The sequence below is a fragment of the Dendrobates tinctorius genome, unplaced genomic scaffold (assembly GCF_039654945.1).
Source record: "Dendrobates tinctorius isolate UK_male_01 unplaced genomic scaffold, ASM3965494v1 ptg000029l, whole genome shotgun sequence".
Lineage (NCBI taxonomy): Eukaryota > Metazoa > Chordata > Amphibia > Anura > Dendrobatidae > Dendrobates > Dendrobates tinctorius.
This window is the reverse complement of record NW_027361697.1, coordinates 31,790,790-31,816,471: the sequence shown is the minus strand read 5'-3', so window position 1 is coordinate 31,816,471 and position 25,682 is coordinate 31,790,790. Positions and strand designations below refer to the sequence as shown.

At 46.6% G+C, this 25,682-nt stretch overlaps 1 protein-coding gene across 2 annotated transcripts in view; it reads left to right on the top strand.

Annotated features, from left to right (window-relative positions):
• LOC141085896 (calcium-activated chloride channel regulator 3A-1-like) overlaps positions 1–25,682 on the top strand; it is an 86,277-nt gene that overhangs the window by 4,905 nt on the left and 55,690 nt on the right. The window contains exons 2-5 of one of the 2 annotated variants that reach the window (XM_073571513.1): positions 6,714–6,851; positions 9,000–9,150; positions 9,793–9,901; positions 10,339–10,507. In XM_073571513.1, the coding sequence (XP_073427614.1) occupies positions 6,714–6,851; positions 9,000–9,150; positions 9,793–9,901; positions 10,339–10,507 (567 nt within the window). Of the gene's footprint in view, positions 1–6,713; positions 6,852–8,999; positions 9,151–9,792; positions 9,902–10,338; positions 10,508–25,682 lie in introns of those variants that run through there. The other variant, XM_073571514.1, reaches the window with a different exon arrangement.

The window sequence follows — 25,682 nt, the reverse complement described above, 5'->3', positions numbered from 1 at the left end:
AATTCTTTTTGTGCTTTTTTCATTTAAGACAAATTAAATGAAGATAATAATACCAAAGAATTTGTGTTTGCAATCATTTTCAGGAAGAAACTGAGTATTCTCTGACAAAATTGCAGGGGTGTCAATACTTTTGGCCACAACTGTAGATGTTGTGGTATAGCTTTTTTTCTTTTATTTTATCTTTTACCATACATTATTTTTTTTACTACGCTACACTTTTCTGTTGTGAGCCACAACTCACACCTTCTCAAAAATGACCAGGAAATAATAGGTAAACTCCCAAAAGACAACAGCACCAACAGACCCCAGTATCAGGTTAGTCTCACACAACCAATATTTTTCTCATCTGACAAAATCTGTCCATTTTTTAATTTTATATTTTTTTGGAATGAGTCGGATGGGGGAACCAGTGATTTCTACATAGACCGCTGATGTACTGTATGTGTATTGTGTGTAATATGTGCACTTTGCGTGTGTGATATGTATGTGTATAAACTGTATTGTGTGTGTTTGTGTATATGTGTGACATATGTACTGCATGTTTAATGTATGTGTATACTTTTGTGTAATATGTATATACAGCATGTATAGTATTAGTGTGTGGTTTATGCTTGTAATAAAGTCTGTGTGTACTGTATTTGTATGCACCGGATTGTATATTTGTGCATATGGATTTAAATGGTATGGGATTTTTATATAAGAAATTAATCCCTAAGGCTACTTTCACACATCAGTTTTTGTGCATCAGGCGCGATGCGGCGAAAAGTGTAAAAACCGGATCCGGCACCTGTTGCCACCGGATCTGGTTTTTTCCCCATAGAGTTTCATTATCGCCGCATCGCGCCTGATGCCTATGCGACGTATCCGTTTTTTGCCAGATCCGGCAAAAACAGCCGGTCCGGCGTCTGGAAAAAACGTTCTCTGCAACGTTTTTTCTCAGCGCCGGACCGGCTTTTTCCACAGCGCATGCCCGGACTCTGTGAATGTTAACCCCACAAGTGCCCAGTGAGAGAGAGAGAGAGATCTCTCTCTGTCACCCAGACACTTGTGAGAGATCTCTCTCGCCGGGGACTTGTGGGGTTAACACTCACAGTGTCTGGGTGAGAGAGAGAGATCTCTCTGTGGGGTTAACCCCACAAGTGCCCGGCAAGAGAGAGAGATTCTCTCGCCCGGACAATGAGTGTTAACCCCACATGTCTCTCTCTCTCTCCAACCCCCTCTCCTCTCCCCTCCCCTCTCCTCTCCCCTCCCTTCTCCTCTCCTACCCTCCCCTCACCTCCCTTTCAGCAGCTGTCTCTCTCAGCGGCTGTCTCTGTCCACCTCCTGCTGCGGCTCCTTTAAATCACGTACGAGCCGTATCAGACGCCGCACACACATCCGGTGTCACGGCTGCAGGCCGGATCCGGCGGCCCGGCTTTTCGCCGCACGCCGCCGGACCCCACACACCGGATGTGTGAAAGTAGCCTAAGTGAAATGCTTAAATAATCATCTGAAATGATCATCTGACTCCAGCATCCTCTTCATCATCTGACTACAGCACCCCTCTCATTATCTGACTCCAGCGCCCCCTCATCATCTGACTCCAGCATCCTTATCATCTGACTTCAGCACCCCCATAATCATCTGACTCCAGCGCCCCCCATCATCTGACTCCAGCATCCTTCTCATCATCTGACTCCAGCATCCTCTTCATCATCTGACTCCAGCACCCCACTCACTATCTGACTCCAGCGCCCCCATCATCTGACTACAGCACCCCTCTCATTATCTGACTCCAGCGCCCCCCTCATCATCTGACTCCAGCATCCTTATCATCATCTGACTTCAGCACCCCCATAATCACCTGACTCCAGCACCCCCCTCATCATCTGACTCCAGCATCTTTCTCATCATATGACTCCAGCACCCACTTCATCAAGACTAGTGTGAGCAATGCCAGTCTTATTCAAGAGATTTGGGCCAATTATGGGAATCTCACTCTGATCAAACTCTGCTGTGCCTTTGATCATAGTGTGATCCGATTTTCTAACTAGAGGAGATGGAGAAAAAAAGTCCCTATTCTGTCAGTCCGTGAAAATCAGAATGCACTCAGATATCATTTGAGTGCCAACAAAATAAAGTAACAGCCGACAGCACATACAAGATCATTGAGGAGATGCACGCTTCCAGTCCAGAGACCCAAATGGTCATGAAGATTCCAGGAAAATAATGTGAAGAAGCAGCATCCAATCCGGGTGAAAAATACTCACGAAAGTTTATTCTGCCGTTAAAAAAACATACAACGTTTCGACCACTACGTGGTCTTTTTCAAGTATAACAAACAGCACATATGGCGGCTTTAAATAGAGAGGATAAACCAATCCATGACAGAGAACCGCCCACATAAAACAATCACAAAAAGGACATACAAATATGCATATAAATATCAATCACATAATCATATATAGAAACACTATGCATCATGATACGACACAATATGAAAACAATACATTTATATTAAAAACAGACTTATGTAAACAACAGTATGCTGAAACACACATGCATATATACCAATCATACAATGGCATCAGGATCCCCATGGTGATATTCCAACCAATCCCCAGCATTATAACAAATAATAAGGTCAAATAATATGACCAATGCACAGAGGTTGTGAAACTAGCGCCAAAAACAACAGCCTATCAGAGTTAACTATACTGTTGCTGCTCACCTGGAAGCGCTATCCTGTGCACCAAAATCTCCCTCCCTCCTAGCAACGGCAACACATATTCCCAGAGTGAATGACATCACCGGGCGTAATCTCGCGTTAACTCGCGTAATCTCAGTAAGAGCGCATGCGCAGTACTATACTAGTAACACACCATTATTTAAAGCCCCCATTAGAAGCGCACTAAAGGCGCACGCGCAATGAATGCACAGCGGGTAAAATGATCATTACCACATAAGTAGCAGTCACATGACGACCGCAAACTATCATAAAGGCAAATCGCGGTTTTTAATAACACACAAAAACTATTGACCCAGCAGGAACGCTTACCCACTAGCCCCCCAGTGGTGACCTGTTCTCTAAAACCCATATCACAAACGTGATAAGAGCACATGCGCAAAAAAAGGGGCAAAATGATCACTGTCCTAAAGAAAGCAGTCACATGTGACCGCAAAACATCACAAAAATTAATACCTAAAAAATGTATCGTGACCAACACATGACAACACATAAACCTATTCAAAATAGAACATATAACAAAAATCAAGTTGCAATAAATTATGACAGTGAGTCTTCACAAAAATATATAAAGGTCCTGACTATAGAAACAGGTAAGTACATACAATATACACCACAATTTGCTTTATTTATACAATAGCACCAAACATAAACTTTTAAACCGAGATCAAAAAAACTTTAATCAAAAATACAGCAGGGCATAGAAAGACAAGAGGGCATGGGGATTGATAGACAAAACAGTAGATAACATAAGACGAAGTATATATAAACTTCAGGACTATTCAGTCCCCATGTCCTCAGGCTACTCCAAACACCAATCCTAAAAAAAACAGAAAAAACAGAACAAAATTAAAAAACACATATATGCAAAAACTCAAAAATGAAAGAAAATACCTTCAAGTACTCCGTGAATTATTTCATATAAATCTGTAAATTATATTCAAGATTAAGACCTTTCGGCTGTAGTGTATCCAAAGTAGAGATCCACTTTAATTCCCTTTTTTTCAACAATTTGATCCTATCACCACCTCGTCTTAACATAGGGACCCCATCTATCACCCTGAATCTCAACTGATTGATAGAATGTCTACACTCAATAAAATGCTTTGGTATTGGTAATTCTAAAAGTTTAGTTCTAATAGTACTTTTATGTTTGCTAATCCGAGCCCGGATTTCCATAGTGGTCTCACCCACATACATTAACCCACAAGGACATGTGATTACATATATGACGAAACTCGAAGAGCATGTATATCGTTCCTTAATAGTAAACCTCTTGCCAGTCTGTGGATGGTTAAAGCTATCTCCTTTGATCATATTACTGCAACACGTGCAAACCTAAACATGGAAGGTTGCCAGACTTGGGTGGAACAAGTGTCAACTGTCTGGGAATCCTTTCAGGACCCACATCAGCCCTGACGAGTTTATCCCTCAAATTACGCCCGCGTCTATAGGACAAAATTGGTCTCTTAGCAAACTCAGGGACATCTGGCAGACCTCTGTGTAGGAGATCCCAATGTTTATTCAAAACACTGCCAATCCTATTACTGATCTGACAAAATGTTGATACAAAAGGTACCCGTTTGTCATTAATTTTATCACGCTTCTGACATATTTCAACTGGAGTCAAATCCATGACTTTATCCTTGAAGCATCTAACATTACAAGCTGGATAACCCCTCTTCACAAATTTCTGACACATATCATTAAGTCTCATGTCCAATTTGCTCTCATCTCTAACTATCCTCCGCACGCGCAACATCTGACTCCACGGGAAAGAATCCACTATCCTTCTTGGATGATTACTGTCATAGACCAACAAACTGTTCATATCGGTCTCCTTTATAAACAGATCCATACATAACGTATCGCCATCTTTGTAAACCATAGTGTCCAAGAATTGTACTTGAGTTAATGATTGGGTCAAGGTAAATTTCAGTTCTGGAAAAACACTGTTCAACTCAGACTGAAAACAATATAAGTCCTCAACACTACCATCCCATATACAAAAAATGTCATCGATGTAGCGCCACCAGGCCCCGACATTGCACCCGTGGGTGGACTTGTACACATGTTGCTCCTCGAATACTGCCATATAGATGTTCGCATTAGTTGGGGCCATATTGGACCCCATGGCCGTACCCTGCACCTGTAGGTAATAATCATCCCCAAAGAGGAAATAATTCTTCCTGAGGATGAAGCCTAACAGGGCGAGGAGCAACTGTGCACACTCTGGAGCCATGTCAAAGCCCGATAGCACCACATCAACTGCCTGCAAACCCCTCTCATGTGTGATCGAGTTATACAAGGATACCACATCAAAAGAATCCAGTTCAGTATTAGAATTGACATTAACACCCTTGATCTTTTCCAAAAAATCATTTGTGTCCAAAATATACGAACGTGCTGATGTAGCAAAACACCTGAACACCTTGTCCAAAAAAACAGCTACTTTATTGAAAACTGAACCTCTCCAAGAAACAATAGGAAGTCCGGGAGGGTTAAACAAATCTTTGTTGATTTTAGGAAGGGTATACAGCATCGGTACAACGGGAGCATCCACAATCAAAAGATCAGAAAGCTTCTGGCCATTGAGTCCATTTGCAAGAGACTCATTCACCAGAAGCCGTAATTCCTTCAAAAAACTAGAAGTTGGGTCACCTGCCAATCTAGTGTATACATCTGTATCGGATAATTGCTTCACTATCTCTGCCTTGTATTTATAAGTGTCCATTACTACCACTGCCCCACCTTTATCTGCATTTTTGATCGTAATGGCTGTATTATTAGATAGCTGCAACAATACCTGTCTTTCTATACTGTTGAGGTTACCCCCACCTGTATATCTATAATTTTTCTTAAGTTGCAAGATATCTCGTTCAACCAACTGAATATAGGACTCCACAAAATTATTCTTAGCAGGGGGTAAAAAATTACTCTTATTATACAGACCCACTCCTTGAAGAGTAAAACCAGAAGTATCACACTCATCAAAATTATTGGAGGTTCCCTGTTTGTCAGAAAAATATGATGTTAATCACAATCTTCTAAAAAAAGAAAATAAATCACATTCAATCTCAAACCAATCGGGTGTGTTGGTCAGGCAAAAAGACAATCCTTTAGATAAAATGTCATGATCAACTTTAGATAACTCATATGATGAGATATTTACCACTAGGTTGTCCTGTATCAAATGCCCTTCTTTTTCACCTCCATATTGCGTATTTTCATTGAAAAGTTGCGCACAGTCCCCTGCGACTGATTGTCTCCTTTTTCTCCCATGTTTCCTACCACCACGGCGTTTCCTCAGTTCGTTCTTGATCTGTCCATTTTCTCCTTCCCTAAAAAACTAGAGGATGAAGAAACACCAATATTAGAGTCATCGGTAGAATCAGTCAGCCTTGGTGAAACCAAATCTCTGCTGTTCCCTATCTTGTGGCTTCCTTCGCTTCCGTGTCTGCATGGGTCTTTCTCTCTTCATATATACAGTAGAGCGAATACCCATCTGCCTAGAAAAAACTCGACCTGTTTTGTAATCATCTGCGTCACGGAACCACTTATTCCTTTTGGTCTTCTCAATGTTGGCACGATATTTCAGCAACTTTTCATCCAATTGGGTCTTAAAAGAATCCATCTCCTGTACTGTCATTTGGGCTGTTATCATTTGAGTGCCGTCCAATGTATTTCATGGACTCACTGACTTTCATGGCCGAATTCGATTTGAATATTGGATCAAACTCAGGCATGCTGCAATTTTTTTTTTAACCTTGTACTTGCTCTGTTTTTTGGGGGGTGAAAAAAATCAGACTTTTGCATGTCCTCATAGAACAATGTTTTGTCAGATTTCACTCAAACCAATAATATGGTCGTCTGCACGAGCTCTTAGATATATTATGATTTATGACCTTAATTAAAATTTTACACCTAAAAATAAAATGGTATTCATACTTGGAGGGGAACATTTTTTCATGATTTCTTCTGTTTTGAGGATCTGATTTCCGAGGCCTCGCTTTACCTTTTCAATGCCACAAAGAGAAGATTCTTTTACAGAGAGGTAACAATTCTTATACCACGTACATGGCAATCCTTAAATTTTCAACGACCGCGATATGAAGAACATCAAAAGGTATTTTGCTGTTATGCTTATCCCTTTCTCTTTTGTTGTATAATGTATATAGGAATATGTATTGCTGTGCTAGACTTTTTTCGAAAGCCCTAAAATGAGTAAATGGTATGGTAGGATACATGCATGATCACCACTTCATTCAACTGCGGTTCTGGAGGAATAGGGGCTCAAGACCCATATTACAGTAAAAGGTTTGGGGTCACTTCGTGATCATACATTTATCACCCATATTGTGTTTAGGTGATAAATATCACTTCCAGCATAGCCTCTTTAAAGCGTCACATCCACAGACTGTATTTACCATTTATATCCTGCTTAGTTGGCTTACTGGATAAGCTGAAACAGGGAGAAAATGAAGTTATATTTTCCCTGCAGCTGCTCGCTTCGAGTCATTGGGGCGGTGCAGGGATCATGGGTGTAATCACTCCCCGAAATTTTGATTGACAGCCTGCTCTGCAAACACATACACTGCACACATAAATTACAAAGTAGTTTGTCAATCCAAATGCTGCAGAGTGATTACCACATACTAATTCTATAGTGAGCCAAGACTGGAACTGTTCCCTGCATCGCCCCGATGGCTGGAAGTGAGTGGTTGCAGGGAGAACAGAACTACATTTTCTCTCTGTAGCTGCTACTCCAGTAAGCATGTCTAAGCACAATTTAAATGCCTTTTATCTACAGCTTACCACTATATCTGCAGGTAAATAGCATGTTTGGACTCGACAGGTTCCCGTTAAAAAAATGTATATATTTTTACAGCTCTTCTTTATCTGGTGTAAATGCTGTGATTCTCCAAAATCTGCTATTGCTTGGTTTTTTTTTTGCTACTGCTTCTCTCCATTCCTGAGATATGGCATCCTCTTCCTTGTATATATGGTAATTCTTGTCTTATTGGCCAACTCGGTGTGGTCCCAAAAAAACACCCATGGAGAAGAATTGAGGACCACTCCCATTTAGTAAAAAAGACTAGATTTATATACAGGGAAGAGGAACCAAGCATCAGGAGTGGAGAGGTGCGGAAACAAAAAATAAACACCCGATTCCACAGAACAGCGGTACTAAGGGCCCCGTTACACGCTTCAATGTCCCAGCGATCCCACCAACGATCCGACGTGGATGGGATCGCTGGGGCATAGTTAGCTGATCGCTGGTGAGCTGTCACATAGGCAGACTCACCAGCGATCAGGACCAGCGAGCACGCTGGTATCCAGGGTAAACAGCGGGTATCTAAGCACCACGCGGCTCTTAGTTACCTGCTGTTTACCCTGGATACCCGATCAGGACCAGTGAGCACGCTGGTATCCAGGATAAACAGCGGGTATCTAAGCGCAGCGCAGCTCTTAGTTACCCGCTGTTTACCCTGGATACCAGCTCACAGCGTCTGCTGTATAGCGCTGGGAGCTCGCTGATCGTTGGTCTCTCTCAGTCACACGCAACAATGTGTGCTGCCCAGCGGGAGACCAACAAAAGATTTATGGCCCAGACCATTAGGCAACGATTAACAATCAGCCAACTGATCGTTGATCGTTGCTACGTGTCACACGCAACTATGTCGTTTCGACGTTGCAGCGATATCGTTCACAATATCGTTGCGTGTAACGGGTCCTTAAGGTCATATTAAACCATTACCAAATTGTGTATTAGGCCATGTGCACACGATGCAGATTTGCAGCGTTTCCGCAGCGGATTTTACCACGCAGAAACGTTGCATATCCGCATTGTGATGTACAGTACCTTTAAAATGAATGAAAAAAAAAAAATGCTGTGCAGACGCTGCGGATTTTTCCGCGCGGTTTTCCCGCGGTACAAAATCCGCAGCATGTTACTTCTTTTGTGCGGTTTTCTATCTCCCCTGTTACCAAATCCGCAGGGGGAAGACCGCAATGGAAAACCGCACAAAAACCGCATGAAAACCGCGTGAAAAATGGAAGAAATCCGCAGGAAAAATGCAGGTCATTTGACCTGCGGTTTTCTTCCATTCTGCACGGAAAAATCCGCAGGGCTCAAAACTTCGTCTGCACTCAGCCTAACTCACTGGATTTCATGCAGTAGTTCTAATAAAGTCACTGTTTTTCTCTTTCTGCACAGATCCGTGTTTTATTTTTCTTATTACTTTTCTAATGAACTTGTTACATTACTTTTAAGGCAAGTGTAATTATCAGCAGCTCTAATGTAAATTACGGAAATGATCCATACACTTTACATTATAAAGGATGTGGAAATAAAGGAAAATACATACATTTCACTCCTGAATTTTTAACTGATGATAGTCTTCTTCCAGTTTATGGACCAAGAGGTGAGAAACTAAATAATTTACTACTCGTATTGGCCCGATTCATCATTTACAGGCTTATTTATGTCTTTTTTTTCTTACAATATTCACTGATTTTATTTGCACCAAATTTGAGATGGCGCATGCATGCAGTTCATGAATTTTGTACAAAATAAAAAAATGTTCATTGTTTTGTCTATAGCAGTTTGTGTGACTTTTTTTCATTTAAAAAATCATGCAATTTTCAAAATTTCATAAAATTGTTAAAAAAAAATTCCTGGAGTACGTGTAATCTCTCCAGGAGGTGATTGGTGTACATTTACTACAAATTTTCTGAATTTTTAAAAAGTTGCAAATGATGAATCAGTCTTGGAAACACCTGGAAACCATAAACTCTGACCACAGTGGGAAACTAATAAAATAGGCAAACACTGATGAAATAGATTTAAAAAAAATGCTCCATATGGATGAATTGGGTGCAAGGATAAAACAGGCGTAAAACATTAAAAACTAGACAAAAATAAGGTCCTTAGTGTTTTTTGTCTCCAAGTGTCTTCTGTATAAAATAGCTACATTTTCTTGTTATAGAATCCACACATTAATCTTAGTTGTATTTTATTTAGTAGACATTATCTGTTTTATAGCTTTTATCTCCACTTTCGTCAGGGAAGGTGTTTCTCCATGAATGGGCCCATTTTCAGTGGGGTGTATTTGATGAATATAATTATGAGAAGCCTTTCTTTATCTCACCTGACAACAAAATTAAAGCAACACGGTAAGTTGTTGATGTTTTTTTTTTACAGTTTAATATTGGATAGATGAAGAGCATTTATGGCATTTTGAATCATTTTCTTGATAATCATTATTAAAGGGTTTGTCTCATCTTATTAAATGTACTTCTGAGAGTGAGTATCTTTTAAGTAAGGCAAACAATCATTTCACCTGACGATCGAGCGTTTTGCTTGTATGTATGGTTACCGGTAGCCTGTATACACTTCAGAATTATCAGAAACATATGTTTCCAAGGAATGCTCGTTCTCGATAATAAAATATACTTTTAATATTTGTGGATTACCTTATAGCTGAAAAGCAAGACATTGGACAATGATGCAAGAATGTGCAATAGTTTGTGCCATAACGACAATTAAGTATCTTGCGTATTTTATTTGAATTGTCTTCTTTAATTTATTTTTTGTCATATTTTGTGTTAAGGTGTTCCTCTGAGATGGTGGGCATGTATATTTGCAAGAAACGTTCATGTTCAGATGGAGAATGCATCGTTGACCCTCAGACTGGGAATTTAGAAGAAGGCTGTATGTTCTTAGTGAACAGCACTCAAAGAGTGAAAGCATCGATAATGTATATGCAATCTTTATCTTCGGTAAGTCACTGTGTAGAGTTCTAGCAGGTTCGCAGGATGCAGTGACGAGACACGAGACTGAGTGTGGTTTGTGGAAATAACTTTTATAAACTGTAGTATTAACAGCAACCAGTCCAAGCAGGGACTCAACAAACCTAACAACACTTTCTTATGGGTGGTGCCCCCTGGGGCCGGTGATGACAGGGCCGCAGCTGTGGGAGAAGGCAGGAATGGTCTGTCGTCGCTGCGGTCGCCTGAGGTAGCCGCCTTGATACAACAGGGTGGGAAGCAGCGGGAGTCGCTGTATGGGACCGTATGTGGGGAGCGGCCGCCGGTGCAGGTCTCTCACGTGTCACTAGTCAGTGAGTCTGCAGCTTTCCTTTCAGAGGCCCCTGTCGGTCTCTCCACAACACAACGTCTGCTCCCTCGGTCCTCTCTGTCTCACACGGCTTCCTGTCTGTTGTCCTGCTGTCTGTCAACTGCCACTTCAGCGTGCCCCCTGCTCCTTTTAAGCTTGCCCCACCCCCTGTTTCCCTGACAACTTCAGTCAAGTCTTTCCTTTTACTGTCTTCCCAGTATCGTTCCCTCAGGAACCCTGATGGCGATCCCCTGGATACCTGTCCTTTCACTGTCTGGGAGTCCTCCTCCCCACACTCCTCCACCCTGTAAGCTCGCCAGTCCTCGGGCGAGGGCCTTAGTCTATTGAGATCAGTCTGTAGAGGTTTCAGTGTTCGTTGCCATATGAATTGATCTTGCTCATATCGTTCAGGGGGTTTGCCGGCTGTTGACCGCTCGGAGCGTCTAAGTTCGACTGAGGTAGAGTCATCTGGGGTGGTGGACATCGGTGGGCTGGTGGGTGTGGGCGGGCTAATTGTGTCAGATGATTCATTACTGAGAGGAGGGCCTCCGGGTCCTGGGAGACAATCTTCGTCATCGTCCAGGTCCCAACATACGGAAGACGGGTCAGATGTCGACGGGATAGGCTCCGGTTGCTTCGGGTCAGAGGAAGTACATGGGTGTAACATATTACGATGCACAACATGAGTGGGCAGTGTTTCATCCTCCTCGGGTCGTATTTCGTACAACGGGCCGTCTGGATGGAGACGGCGTAAGACCCGATAAGGACTTTCTTCCCAACGCGGCTCCAGTTTGTTCTGGGGGCGTTGATCTAGTACAAGCACCCGGTCCCTGCTTTGGAGGTGAGGAGGCGGGGTTGCATTTTCCCTGGGTGCTCCCAGTCTCGGAGCTTGGTGTGTACAATTCGGTGAAGAGTTTGCAGCCGATGGCGATGATTTCGGACCCAAGACGACACTCCAGTCCAGGGCTGAGGTTCTTCGGGGTCTAACTCCACCTCCGTGATCCCTTTACCTTCTCGCCCAAACAACAGGGAATAGGGGGTATAGCCAGTCACTCCATGTACCCTATTGTTATAGACCCAAACTAATTCGGAAACATATTCGGGCCAACGGGCCTTCTTGTCACTCTCCAGAGTGTGTAACATCTGAATCAATGTCCGATTAAATCGTTCACAAGCCCCATTCCCTTGCGGGTGATACGGTGTGGTCTGGGATTTGTCAATTCCATAGAGGTGATGTAGTTCTTCCATGACTTTCCCCAAAAAACAAGCTCCCTGATCAGAATGTATTAGTTGAGGACAGCCGTATACTTGTATAAAGTTTCTACAAATGGCGGAGGCAGCTGACTCTGTGGTCTGATCCCGAGTGGGGGTGACCACAGCGAACTTGGTGAAATGATCTACCATAATGAGACAGTGTTCGTATCCCTGAAATGAGGGCCCAATGGTCAGATAATCCACCGTCAGGAGCTCAAGGGGTGCTGAGGTCACAATAGTCTGTGTTGCGGCTCGCTGAGTGGGTGGTTTGGCTAGTTCACACAAGCTGCAGGTCCGGCAAATTTCGTCCACAACAGCCGGCAAGCGCGGGTGGTAAGCTTTCTGTTGCAGCCATTGTAAAGTTTTTTTTGTTCCGAAATGGGCCCCTTTTTCGTGAGCCTTCCGAGCCAGTACGTGAAGTTGGGCTCCTGGCGTAAACCACCTGCCAAACCATCATTGAGGTTGTTTGTGATGTTATTTTACGATACAATAATCCCTTTCGGATAACCAACCTCTCCCATTGTCACAGCATAAGCATTAGGTCTTGAGTCAAATTTTGCCGTTGAGAGTCAGGGGGTAATTGCCCAGCGGCGACCCATGTCCTGAGAAGGCCAACCTCTTCGTCTTCTTGTTGCTGTTGTATCCACTTATCCCGGGATTGTTCTAATATGCCCCTTGGGGTCTCAGAGGAAGATATTTTTTATTGTCAGTTGTGAGCACGGCAGCAGTGAGAGCGAACGGTATTTCCTCTCCTTCTAATTCTTTGTCTCGATTCTGTCCTGGAGATGTATGTCGAATCCTGGAGAGGGCGTCTGCATGGACATTCTCGGCCCCTCTTTTGTAGATAATCTTATAATTGTACTTCGCCATCCGGGCCACCCATCGCTGTTCCAGAGCCTCCAATTTGGCATTTTCCAAATGAGCCAGCGGGTTGTTGTCAGTTCGCACTACCACCTCGGAGCCCGCTAGGTACTCTGCAAATCTCTCCGTCATAGCCCACACCACTGCGAGGAGCTCAAGCTTAAAAGAACTGTAATTGTCAGGGTTACGCTCGGAGTCATGGAGTGAGCGACTTCCATATGCGATCACTCTCTCCCGGCCATCCTGAACCTGTGACAACACAGCCACCAGCCCGTGAAGACTCCCGTCAGTGTGCAGGATGAACGATTGGGAGAAATTCGCATAAGCCAACACTGGGGCATCCGAGAGTGCAGCCTTGAGGTCTCGGAAGGCCTCTTCCTGAGGGTGTTGCCACTGGATTTTTCGCCCATTGGCCCCAGTGGGAGCCCCCTTCAGCAGGTCGTGCAGGGCTCGAGCTCGACATGCATAATTCTTTACTAAGCGACGGTAATATCCGGCTAACCCCAGAAAAGCCCACACATCTTTCACCGTCTCGGGGGTAGGCCATTCCTGGATAGCAGCAACCTTTTCCCGGGATGGCCTCACACCCTCTGCCGAAATGACATGACCCAGATACTCATTCTGAGAGCGAAATAGGTGGCATTTCTGAGGCTTCACCTTCAACCCGTACTTTTGCAACCGGCTGAGTACCTGTCCCAACCACTTCAGGTGCTCCTCAAAGGTGGCGGCATAGATGATGATGTCGTCCAGATAGATCAACGTAGCCTCAAAATTGAGATCTCCCAGACACTGCTCCATCAATCGCTGATAGGTCCCGGGGGCGTTGGCCAGCCCAAACGGCATCCGATTAAACTCAAACAGTCCCATGGGCAATATGAACGCCGTCTCGGCTCTATTTTCTTCTGACAAGGGCACCTGCCAGTACCCACTGGCCAAGTCCAGGGTTGAAAAATATGTAGCTTTTCCCAAGGCGGACAGGGATTCTTCTATGCGGGGCAGTGGATATGAGTCTTTAATAGTGCAAGCATTCAGTTTACGATAATCCACACAACATCGTAGTGTACCATCTTTCTTCCGGACCAACACGATTGAGGCCGCCCAGGGGTCTTGACTTTCCTGTATCAACCCTTTTCGCAGCATTTGGGCCAGCAAAGTTTTCACCTCTTGATAGAGTTGTGGCGGAATCTGTCGATATTGTTCCCGGATAGGGGCCGCTCCTGCTGTGGGGATTTCATGAATGATGGCGGTGGTACATCCAAAATCGTCCTCATGACTAGCAAATACTTCATGGTACTGTCCCAGCAATGTTTTTATCTGTGAGAGTTGGGCTGCAGTTAATCCAGAAAGCTCGGCCCGCATCTGCTCCAAAATCTTTCAGCCCTTCTCTTGTGCCGAGACTTCGTGGGCCTGTAAGGTTCATATTGTTACTTCTCAAGGATCCTCGGGGTGTACTTGTAATTGAACCGCAGGAGCTGGCAGCACTTCTTCTAAAGGCCTTACTAGTTTGGCCAGCACAGTCCGTGCTTTCAGAACGGTGTCTTGGTCTTCAAGCTTAACGCAGTGCACCAGGACGGCTCCTTTTTGCACGGTAGCCAGGGAACGGGCCACCAGTATTCCAGGAGGTAAGCGCTCAGAGTGACACGGCTCCACCTGCACCTCCACGCCCTCCAAGGGTATCGGGGCTCGAATGGGCAGGGCCACCATAGTCTGTCCAAGAGGTAACACAAGCAGGGGAGTCGCTGACGTGATGACCTTACCCAGAGCCTTGCCTTCCTGGTGGTCCTGATGTACCCGTGCTCCCCGCACCAGTTGCTGGAATACCTGTCCCTGGGCTGTGCGAGAACCCCACTGCTTCAGAATCCTCTGTGTAGGGTCATTGAGCAGTAGGTTGCCGAACTCTCGTAGAACATTCATGCCTAGGGTGACGGGGTGTTACTTATCAGCTTCTCCTTGAGTCAGTACCACCCCTCTGCAACCAAGGGATTTACCGCACAGCGTCTCTTGCACCCACACCACCCCAGCAACTGGGACCGGCAGTTGGTTGGCAGCTACTAGTCTGATCACAGGCCCCCACTGAGGCCTTGCTGCTTCCAGGAAGTTCTGTTGAAAATACGTTGTGGGCATAGTGGTTACTTGTGACCCCGTGTCCACCAGGCACCGGACGGCCCGGCCCTCCACTTCTGCCCAAACCACTGGGCATTTTGCTACCAAATCTTCGGGACTTCCACCACCCCTCGTTGTGGTTTTCAGCTCCGGGCGGCGTTCCCCCAGCCTGGAGCCCTTTAGCTTTATGGCGGCCGTGGTGGGTATCTCCCACGCCGCGGACACTCTCAGGCAAAGTGGCCTGGTTCTCCACACTCAAAACACTGGGCCCGTGTAGGTTGACCACCCCGCGGGGAGCGTGATCCCCAGAAGCCGGGGTTAAAGCGAGGTCGTCCAGTCCCGGTCTCGGTTCTTCTCTTTACTTCGGCCAACTCGCCCTTAATACTTTTCAGCTCTTGCTTCATCTCTTCCACCCACTGAGGCTCCTTGACTACATTTGCGGAGGCCTCCACACCTCGGACTTTCCCCACGGGGACCGCCATCCCCTGCTCCTGCTCTCGAGCACGTGCCTGACTTCCCACCTCTGAAAAATCTATTCGGGGATTCATCCTGATCTGTTCCCGCAGTGCCTGTTTGACTAATGGATCTCGCAAACCAGTCACCAGTAGGTCACATAGGGTAATGTCAACAGGTCCTGCCCCTACCCTGTCCTTTCTTTCTATAGCCGTGTGCAATTCTTGGAGGACATTCATATACTCTGTGATCATCTCCCCCTCTACAGTACTTGCATCCGACTAAACAAACAGGTTCTTAACTCTCCCACATCAGTAGGGTCCTCATGGGTCTGTTCTACTATCTGTAACACTTTTTCAAAAGTGTTGCGGTGACCCGGAGGTTTCAACATCACTGACCTCCGCGCCTCCCCGTCCAGTGCTATGAGTGCCACCTCAGCCTCCAGATCAGGGGTCATTGGGTGCATCCGAAAGAGCCCCCGCATCCGCTCTGTCCAGCTCCATAGCATAGTATTGGAGCCGGAAAATATAGGCAGGTTGTTCAGCATGGTGTTATGAATGAGTCACCGGAGGAGGAAAAAACAAAAATACAAGCTAAGTCCAGAAAACCGGAGAGGTTGGTAGCTAGCGGATTGCAGACCCCTGATCCTATTTACCACAACTAACAGTGGCCGTGGGGTGTTCCTACGGTGGTCCTGGACACCTCGTCACAGCCGGAGAACTACATAAGCCTAAAGAAAGAAAGGGGAAATCTAAACTGCCCCAGAGCAGACCCCAAAGCAATAGACAGCCCCCAACATGTATTGATGGTGAAAACAGATGAAAACACAAACACAGACAGAAAGACAGGCTGAGCAAATGATGGGGCCCTCACTAACTAGCTAGGACAGGAAAGAAAAGCAACTGTCTGCAATCACGCAAAAACCCTGCCAAAAATAATGTCCAACACGTCTGATAGAAAAAGCCCTGAAGTCACTAGACTTCATAATCACTATATCAGCACTCAGGTATATTCTGAAAACAGAGAAAAGAGATCAACTGATCAGAGGCAAAAATGGAGTTCAGCCAGTCCCAGCCAGGGCTGACTGAACACAAACACTAAGTAAACCAGACAAAATCTCATGAAACAATAGCAGAGCAAAAACTTAGCTTTAGTAGACAGGAAACTAAACAGGAGGCCAGAGCTCAGAGCAGAGAGGATCACCAGCAACCCTACAGGGAGTCAGCGGCCTTATATCCACTCAGAGATTCTCCCTCACCCATGACAGCACCACGGAGAGAGGGGGTCCGCCCATCAAGGACAGGAACCTACAGACAAAAGAGCGGCACCTCTCCTCCGCCCCCAGTTGGGTTCCTGTCCTTGACGGGTGAACCACGGCAGCAAGAGCGCAGCGCTTACCGGGAGTTGAAGATCCGGGACCGCCCCGTCCGCGGTCAGACAGCGGGAAGGCCCCTGTCGCGGCGGGGTCGGTTGCCGAAGCCGCCACCGCTGCAGCTGAGGGGCTGTCCAGGGTGAGCGGGCGGGGAGGACCGGGCCGCCGCTCCGGGAGGAGTAGGGGCCGAGGGACGCCGGATAGGGGCAGCGCTGGGTACACAGGTGTACCAAGATGGCGCTGCCCCGGAAGTAGAATGAGGAACTTCCGGGTCCCCGCGGTCGGCACATGCGCAGTACGCACTCCCCGGGGGAAGAGCGGTGCAGGCCGGGAAGATAGGTGACGCCAGGGCGGCTTATTCAAATTGGGAACGCTAAAGCAGCCTCAGAGCTGGAAGCGTTCAGGCGCGATGGATAGCGACCAGCATGAGGAGCTACAGCAGCCTAAGCAGCAGCAGCAACAAAGGCAGCATCACCAGCGCCGCCAAAAGGATAAAGACGGACGGGGGAGCAGGTCCAGCAGCCACTCCACGCAGCAGTCTACTGCAAGGAGCAAGTCACCTGCCGTGGATCGCCCAGTGAGGGATTTGGATCCACTTCCAGAACTGGTACCTGCAACCGCGCATGAGGGGTAAGTGGATCTTCGTGAATGTTCCCCATTGTAATAGACTTCTTTCCCTTATCAGGGAAAGAAGAAAGAAAAGACCAAGAACAGGGAATGCCCCACCTGTGGGAAACCATTACCAACGCCCTGGGAGAAAAAATTGTGTGACTCCTGTATACAGGAGGTCCTCGGCGGTGAAACCCCGGATCATGCCGCAGACCTAAGGGCGGTAATCCGCGCAGAAATTCAGAGTGCCCTTTCATCCAGAAAACGGGAAAGGAAGGGAAGGAAGGGGGACGTGGTGATAGAGTCCCAATCAGACAGCTTATCGTCAGGGGAAGTCACCTCCCATACTGTAAATACCGACTCGTCATCCTCCGATGAGGAGACGGAAGGTCGTCATTGTTTCCCCCTGGACGAAGTGGATGCCTTAGTAAAGGCGGTAAGATCCACTATGGGGGTGGAAGAACCCCGGACTGATAGATCAGTCCAGGACATTATGTTCGGGGGACTGAGTCAAAAAAAACGGAAGGTATTTCCGTTAAATAAGAACGTCCAAGGCCTCATAGATAAAGAATGGGAAAAACCGGATAGGAAAAGCTCCACAGTTCCTTCCATCAAAAGGAAGTACCCATTTGAGGAGGAAGCATCCACATCATGGGATAAGGCCCCCAAACTAGATGTGGCGATAGCCAAAGCTTCAAGAAAGTTTGCACTCCCCTTTGAAGATATGGGTACCCTGAAAGACCCGTTAGATAAAAAAGCGGATACCCTACTTAAGGGCACCTGGGAATCAGCAGGGGGAAACATCAGGCCGGCGGTAGCGGCAACCTGTACCTCCAGAGCTCTTATGGTATGGATAGACCAATTGGAGAGACAGATAAGGGAAGGGGTTCCCAGAGATAAAATCCTGGAATCCATGCCAATGATAAGAGGGGCGGCAGCCTACCTGGCCGACTCTTCGGCTGATTCGATAAGATTGTCATCTAAAACAGCAGCCTTGTCGAATGCAGCTAGACGAGCTTTATGGTTAAAATGTTGGCCTGGGGATCTCCAGACAAAAATAAAATTATGCGCCATTCCCTGTGAAGGAAAATTCCTCTTCGGGGAAACCTTGGATGACATCCTCGAAAAGGCAGGCGACAAAAAGAAAGGCTTCCCAAACCTAGGACCTGTGACCGCCACAGGCTTTAAACGGTCCTTTCGGAACAGAAAGTTCTTCCAGAGGAGACCCCCGAGAGACCAAAAATGGGAAGACAGAAGAAGGGACAGGGGGTTCATCTTCGGTAACTCGTCCCGGGATAAAAAACCCGCCAAGTGACTGTGGGCCCAGGGTGGGAGGGAGACTAAGGTTTTTCCTCCCAGCCTGGGAGAAAATATCCAACAATCCCTGGCTGATAAATCTTGTAAGATCGGGATTAAGGATAAACTTTTATTCTCTCCCGCCGCAAAAATACATAATTACCCCGATAAGGTCTTCAAAAAACGAACAGGACGCCCTCGAAAAGGAGGTTCTGAGTATGTTGGACAAAAAAGTCCTACAGGAGGTTCCCCCACAGGAGAGAGGCAGGGGGTTCTACTCGCCTCTCTTCCTGGTAACCAAACCAGACGGCACCTTCCGCACCATCATAAATTTAAAAAGACTGAATTGCTATATCAAGAACGAAAAATTCAAGATGGAATCGATCAAATCGACCATCAAAATTCTCTTTCCGCAATGCTTTATGGTGGTCCTAGACCTCAGCGATGCCTACTACCATGTCCCCATTCACAAAGAATCCAGGCAATACCTCAGGCTAGCAGTCTCGATAGCAGGAGAAATAAGAGAATTCCAATACAAGGCCCTGCCATTTGGGATCTCAGTGGCTCCACGGGTCTTTACGAAATTGGTGGCAGAGATGATGGCTCACATAAGAGAACAGGATGTTCTGATAGTGCCTTATTTGGACGACTTTTTAATAGCGAGCAACTCAGGCCAGAAATGCACAGAACAGAGGGACCGAGTGATGAGCACTCTAAAAAACCTCGGGTGGCTTCTGAACCTGAAAAAGTCAAGGCTGGAACCAAAGAGAGTCCAGGAGTTCCTAGGCCTGACACTGGATTCAAACATCCAAGTGTGTTACTTGCCAGATCACAAAAGGGACAGAATTATTCATATAGTACAAAAAGCGAGGCAAAACCCCTCTATGACACTAAGACGAGCAATGTCCCTGTTAGGGTCCCTCTCTGCATGCTTGCCGGCGGTCCAGTGGGCACAAATACATATGAGGGATCTGCAATGGGATATCCTGACCAACCAGCGGACCTTAGGAGACCACTTGGAACATCATATTACGCTAGGTTCAAAAACTATTCTTTCCCTAGCCTGGTGGGAGGACAAAAACAACTTGTCCAAAGGGATCCCCTGGGAGGCCAAAATCACACATGTAATTACCACCGACGCCAGTCCTGTGGGTTGGGGAGCACACATGGGCATCAGCGTGGCTCAAGGGGGATGGAGAAGTCAAGAACTAAAAGCCTCCTCGAATCAAAAAGAACTGCTAGCAGTAAATTATGCCTTGAGTCACTTTTTGCCAGCATTAAAAGGCCATCATGTCCGGATATTCTCGGACAACCGAGTAACAGTGGCCTATATAAACCACCAGGGGGGAACCAGGTCCAGAACGCTAATGGAGGCATCCTTCGAGATATTCGGGTTGGCAGAGAAAAACTTACTGTCCCTATCGGCGCTACATATACGGGGAGTAGAGAACCAAACGGCAGACTTTCTGAGCCGTACCCAACTACATCAGGGGGAGTGGACTCTAAATCAGTCCGTTTTTCAGAAGATTGTGGAAATGTGGGGAACCCCAGACATAGACTTATTTGCAGACCACAAAAACAAAAAAGTGGAAACATTCTGTTCTCTGAATCCCAAAGGGAATCCTCACACCCTGGACGCATTTATGCTCCCATGGACACGGGGTTTACTGTATGCCTTCCCACCGACCATTCTCCTTCCGGCGGTGAAAAGGAAAGTCAGGGAAGAGGTTGCTCGGGTAATACTTATAGCCCCTTTCTGGCCAAAAAGAACATGGTTTTCATGGCTCAGAATAATGTCAGTAACCGACCCCTGGGTTCTACCAGATCTCCCCGACCTTCTATCGCAGGGCCCTGTGCTACACCCCCAAGCAGTGAACCTCCATTTAACAGCATGGAATTTGAAAGGTCACTGCTGAGGGGGAAAGGATTTTCAGAAAATCTAATTTCCACGTTACAAAAAAGTAGAAAACCAGTTACAATCAAAGCCTATGGTAGAACCTGGAGAAAATTCCTATCCAGTTCGGGGGCAAAGGTTCAGGATGGAATACAAATGGATAAAATCCTGGAATTCCTCCAAAGGGGGTTAGAACAGGGACTAGCGACTAACACACTGAGGGTACAGGTAGCGGCCCTGGGCGCCCTCTATAATCAGGAGGTAGCGAGCGACCCTTGGGTGGCACGGTTTATGAGGGCCGCAGCCAGGTCTAGACCAATAGCTACCCAGAAAGTACCATCATGGGATCTGAACTTAGTGTTGTCAGCCCTAACAGGACCCCCATTCGAGCCTATTCAGTCAGCTCCACTAAAGACCCTATCATTAAAAACGATACTGCTAGTGGCCCTAACATCGGCCCGCAGAGTAAGTGACATTCAAGCCTTATCGGCAATACCCCCATTCATTAAAATTATGGAGGATAGAATTATATTGAAACCTGACCCTGCATATTTGCCCAAGGTAGCAACACACTTCCATAGATCACAGGAGGTAGTCCTTCCTTCCTTCTGCCCAAACCCTACGAATAGAGGAGAGGAGAAATTTCACACATTAGATGTGAAGAGGTGCTTAGTGCATTACCTAGAGGCCACCAAGGGATGTAGGAAGGAAGGATCTCTCTTTGTGTGTTTCCAGGGACCTCGTAAGGGGCTCGGGGCGTCCAAAAGTACCCTGGCAAGATGGATAAGAGACGCGATTGCCCTGGCATACTCATGCAGCGGGAATACCATCCCGGAGGGTCTAAAAGCCCACTCTACAAGAGCAATGGCGACCTCATGGGCAGAAAGATCAGAGGTATCGATAGAACAGATCTGTAAGGCGGCCACCTGGTCAACACCTTCTACCTTTTTCAAACACTATCGCCTAGATCTAGCCTCTGCGTCTGACCTGACCTTCGGGAGAAGGGTCCTTCAGGCGGTGGTCCCTCCCTAAGCTACCAATCTCTGAAATTCTCTCCGTGGTGCTGTCATGGGTGAGGGAGAATAGCTTAGTTACTCACCGATAACGGTGTTTCTCAGAACCCATGACAGCAGCCGCTTAATTCCCCCCCTTTTTTCACGTGTGCGGTGAGCACGATTTAATGTGTGTAGAGTGTGTTCTTAGTCACGAGGTTTCTCTATAAGTATGCAAATTATAATGTTATGTATATACTTTTGTTATTAACTAACCGGGAGACCCTCTGATGCTCTGTAACCAACTGGGGGCGGAGGAGAGGTGCCGCTCTTTTGTCTGTAGGTTCCTGTCCTTGATGGGCGGACCCCCTCTCTCCGTGGTGCTGTCATGGGTTCTGAGAAACACCGTTATCGGTGAGTAACTAAGCTATTCCGGATGTCCAATCACACTCCACCTGTTCAGATGACAGGTTTTTCCCATCCAAATCCATTTCACTACCTCCTTTCACCAGCAGAGGGAGTTCATCGGACATCAAAGGTGAAGGAGAAAATGAGTTCATAACAGCATGGCCCCCAATGATACGCTGGTACGGGGACTGGGGCACCACTGTCTGTGCTCGGAGACTGCATCCTGCCAACTACGCCAAGTGTAGGGTTCTAGCAGGTTCGCAGGATGCAGTGACGAGACACGAGACTGAGTGTGGTTTGTGGAAATAACTTTTATACACTGTAGCCGCTGTGGCTATATTGAGCAACCAAAAAAAAAGTATTAACAGCAACCAGTCCACGCAGGGACTCAACAAACCTAACAACACTTTCTTATGGGTAATGCGACTAACCCGGTTGGCCCGGATGTTATAGGCCACGTATGTTCAAACTGGGGGGTCCTTATCTCTTATAATAAACTTATCCTTCCAGGGGTCTGTCAGTATCACAGGCGTGGCCGCGTAGAGGTCGCTGATGCGGCTGCCCTGACGCCTCGATATTCCGGGATGGAGCTGGGTGCAACAGACCCGGAAGAAACGATTACAGTGGGGCGCAACAGGCCCTGAAGAAACTGTGATGGTGGGGCGCAACAGGCCCTGAAGAAACTGTGCCGATGGGCACAACAGGCGTCTCCTTGCGGCTCTTGTCTCATCGCGGGGTTATGACGCAGTCTCAAAATATAACCGTTCACCAACCTCTGCTCAGGGTCCCTGAGCAAACCGGACGGGGGCCTCTACTACTGCCTGTAGCGAGGTGGCGCCCCCTGGGGCCGGTGATGACAGGGCCGCAGCTGTGGGAGAAGGCAGGAATGGTCTGTCGTTGCTGCGGTCGCCTGAGGTAGCCGCCTTGTCACAACAGGGTGGGAAGCAGCGGGAGTCGCTGTATGGGACCGTATGCGGGGAGCGGCCGCCGGTGCAGGTCTCTCACGTGTCACTAGTCGGTGAGTCCGCAGCTTTCCTTTCACAGGCCCCTGTCGGTCTCTCCACAACACACCATCTGCTCCCTCGGTCCTCTCTGTCTCACACAGCTTCCTGTCTGTTGTCCTGCTCTCTGTCAACTGCCACTTCAGCGTGCCCCCTGCTCCTTTTAAGCTTGCCCCGCCCCCTGTTTCCCTGACAACTTCAGTCAAGTCTTTCCTTTTACTGTCTTCCCAGTATCGTTCCCTCAGGAACCCTGATGGCGATCCCCTGGGTACCTGTCCTTTCACTGTCTGGGAGTCCTCCTCCCCACAACTGCAATGTATGACTTTTTGGTTTTACAAAAAAAAAAAATAACACCAATACATTAAATTTGATTAAATGACATTATTTGAAAATCTTATTTGGCCAAGGTCATAGTATGAGAAACCAGAAGAGATCAAAATCAATATTACACTTTCAGAGGTGCCATAGCAAATCTTAATCGGTGACACCATCACAAACCTAACTACTTCGGACGGGAGGATTTGGCACTTGTTATGCTATAGTCTTCTGTCCTTTAACGTATAATATAGTCATGGCCGAAAGTGTTTTTTTATAAGTGTTTTTAATTATCCTTGTCTGCCTGGCATTGTATTAATAAAGCCTTTTTTCATTCATTATTGGGCTGTGTGCAGGCTCGGTCTGGCCTGGCGGGGTAACGGGTAAAAATGCTGCCCCTTTAAATGAGTTGGTCCTTTAAGAGCGCGTCCCATGATTTGCAGCCGGGACGTGCGTGCTCATACCATAGCGCTGCACGTACCCCGCTCTTCGGTGGCAGCACTGTAGGAGTCCCGGCTGCAGGGCGCCCTGTGCCACACTCCGGGCTCGCGGCTTCTCCGTCATCTACACACGTGTCCTGTTATTGTTATGCGCGGACTGTGTGCTGCTCCTCCACTGCTGGAGATGGTGCCTCTGCCACTCTCACCACCGCCTGTACAGCTGCTTCTCTCGTGGATGGGCCGGGGAGAGTCTCCAGAAAGCCGCAGCCACCACTCCCTCCTGTGCACACATCAGAGGAGCTGCCAGGCATCGGTGCGGGAATAGATCAGCCGACATTGTGGGTGCAGGCGATCTCGGCTGGCAGTGAAGCACCATACTGTCAGTATACAGTGTGGCAGAGGTCAGTAGTGACCATGCGCCATATACCTCAGCAGGGGTGCGACACTGGAAAGTTGCAGCCGATAATCTGTGCTCCGGATTTTTATATTTAAAAATAGAAAACTTTGGTTAAACTGAAATTTCTATGAGACTCTCCGCTCGTCCTAAACCAGTGCCCCCTGCTGTATGAGGTGGACAGAGAGGAGCCGCATGTGTATGGAGCGGAGCCACATGTGTACGAGGTGGACAGAGCGGAGATGTGCATGTATTTTGGCATGGATGGGACCCATTTGAAAGTTTGCACAGGGGCCCATAACTTTGTAGTTACGCCACTGCACGTGGGGCTGTGCTGTATACCATGGTGCTGTGCTGTATACCATGTGGGGCTGTACTGTATATCATGGGCCTGTGCTGTATACCATGTGGGACTGTACTGTATACCATGGGCCTGTGCTGTATAACATGTGGGGCTGTGCTGTATACCAATGGGGGGCTGTGCTGTATACCCTGTGGTGCTATGCTGTATACCATGTGGGGCTGAGCTATATAACATGGTGCTGTGCTATATACCATGGTGCTGTGCTATATACCATGTGGGGCTGTGTTATATACTATATGGGGCTGTATTATATACTTTGTGGCTGTGCTATATACTATGTGGCAGTGTTATATACCATGGGGGGTACATTATACATTATACAGTATTCTATGGGGGAGGCTGTGTTATGTAATATGGGGGGGCTACATTATATTCTATGGGGAGGTGGGCTGTATTATATTCTATTTGTGGCTACATTATATTCTATGGGGGGGCTGTATTATCTTTATTATATTCTTTGGGAGGTGATCGCATCATATTCTATGAAGGGGCTACATTATACTATATGAGGAGGCTACATTGTATTCTATGGGGGGGCTGCATTATATTTTATGGGGGGCTAGATTATATTGTATGGGGGTTTTATTATACTTTATGAGGGGGCTACATTATATTCTATTGGGGCTGCATTATACTCTATGAGGAGGGCTACATTGTATTTTATGGAGGGGCTACATTATACTATATAAAGGGCTGCCATATATTCTATGGAGGGGCTGCATTATACTATATGAGGGGTGCTGCATTATATTCTATTGGGGGTTACTTTATATTCTGTGGGGTGGCTACATTATGCTCTAAGGGGTGGATGCATTATACTATAAGAGGGGGGCTGCATTATATTTTATGGGGGTTACATTATATTGTATGGCGGGGCTGCATTATACTATGTGGGATGGCTGCATTATGCTCTATGGAGTGGCTGCATTATACTATATATAGGCTGCATTATACTGTATCGAGGACTATGGGGAATACATTATACTATATGAAGAACTATGGGATGCATTATACTATGGGAAGTGAATTGTACTACATGGATGACTGACGGTGTATTATACTATATGGAGCACTATGAGGAA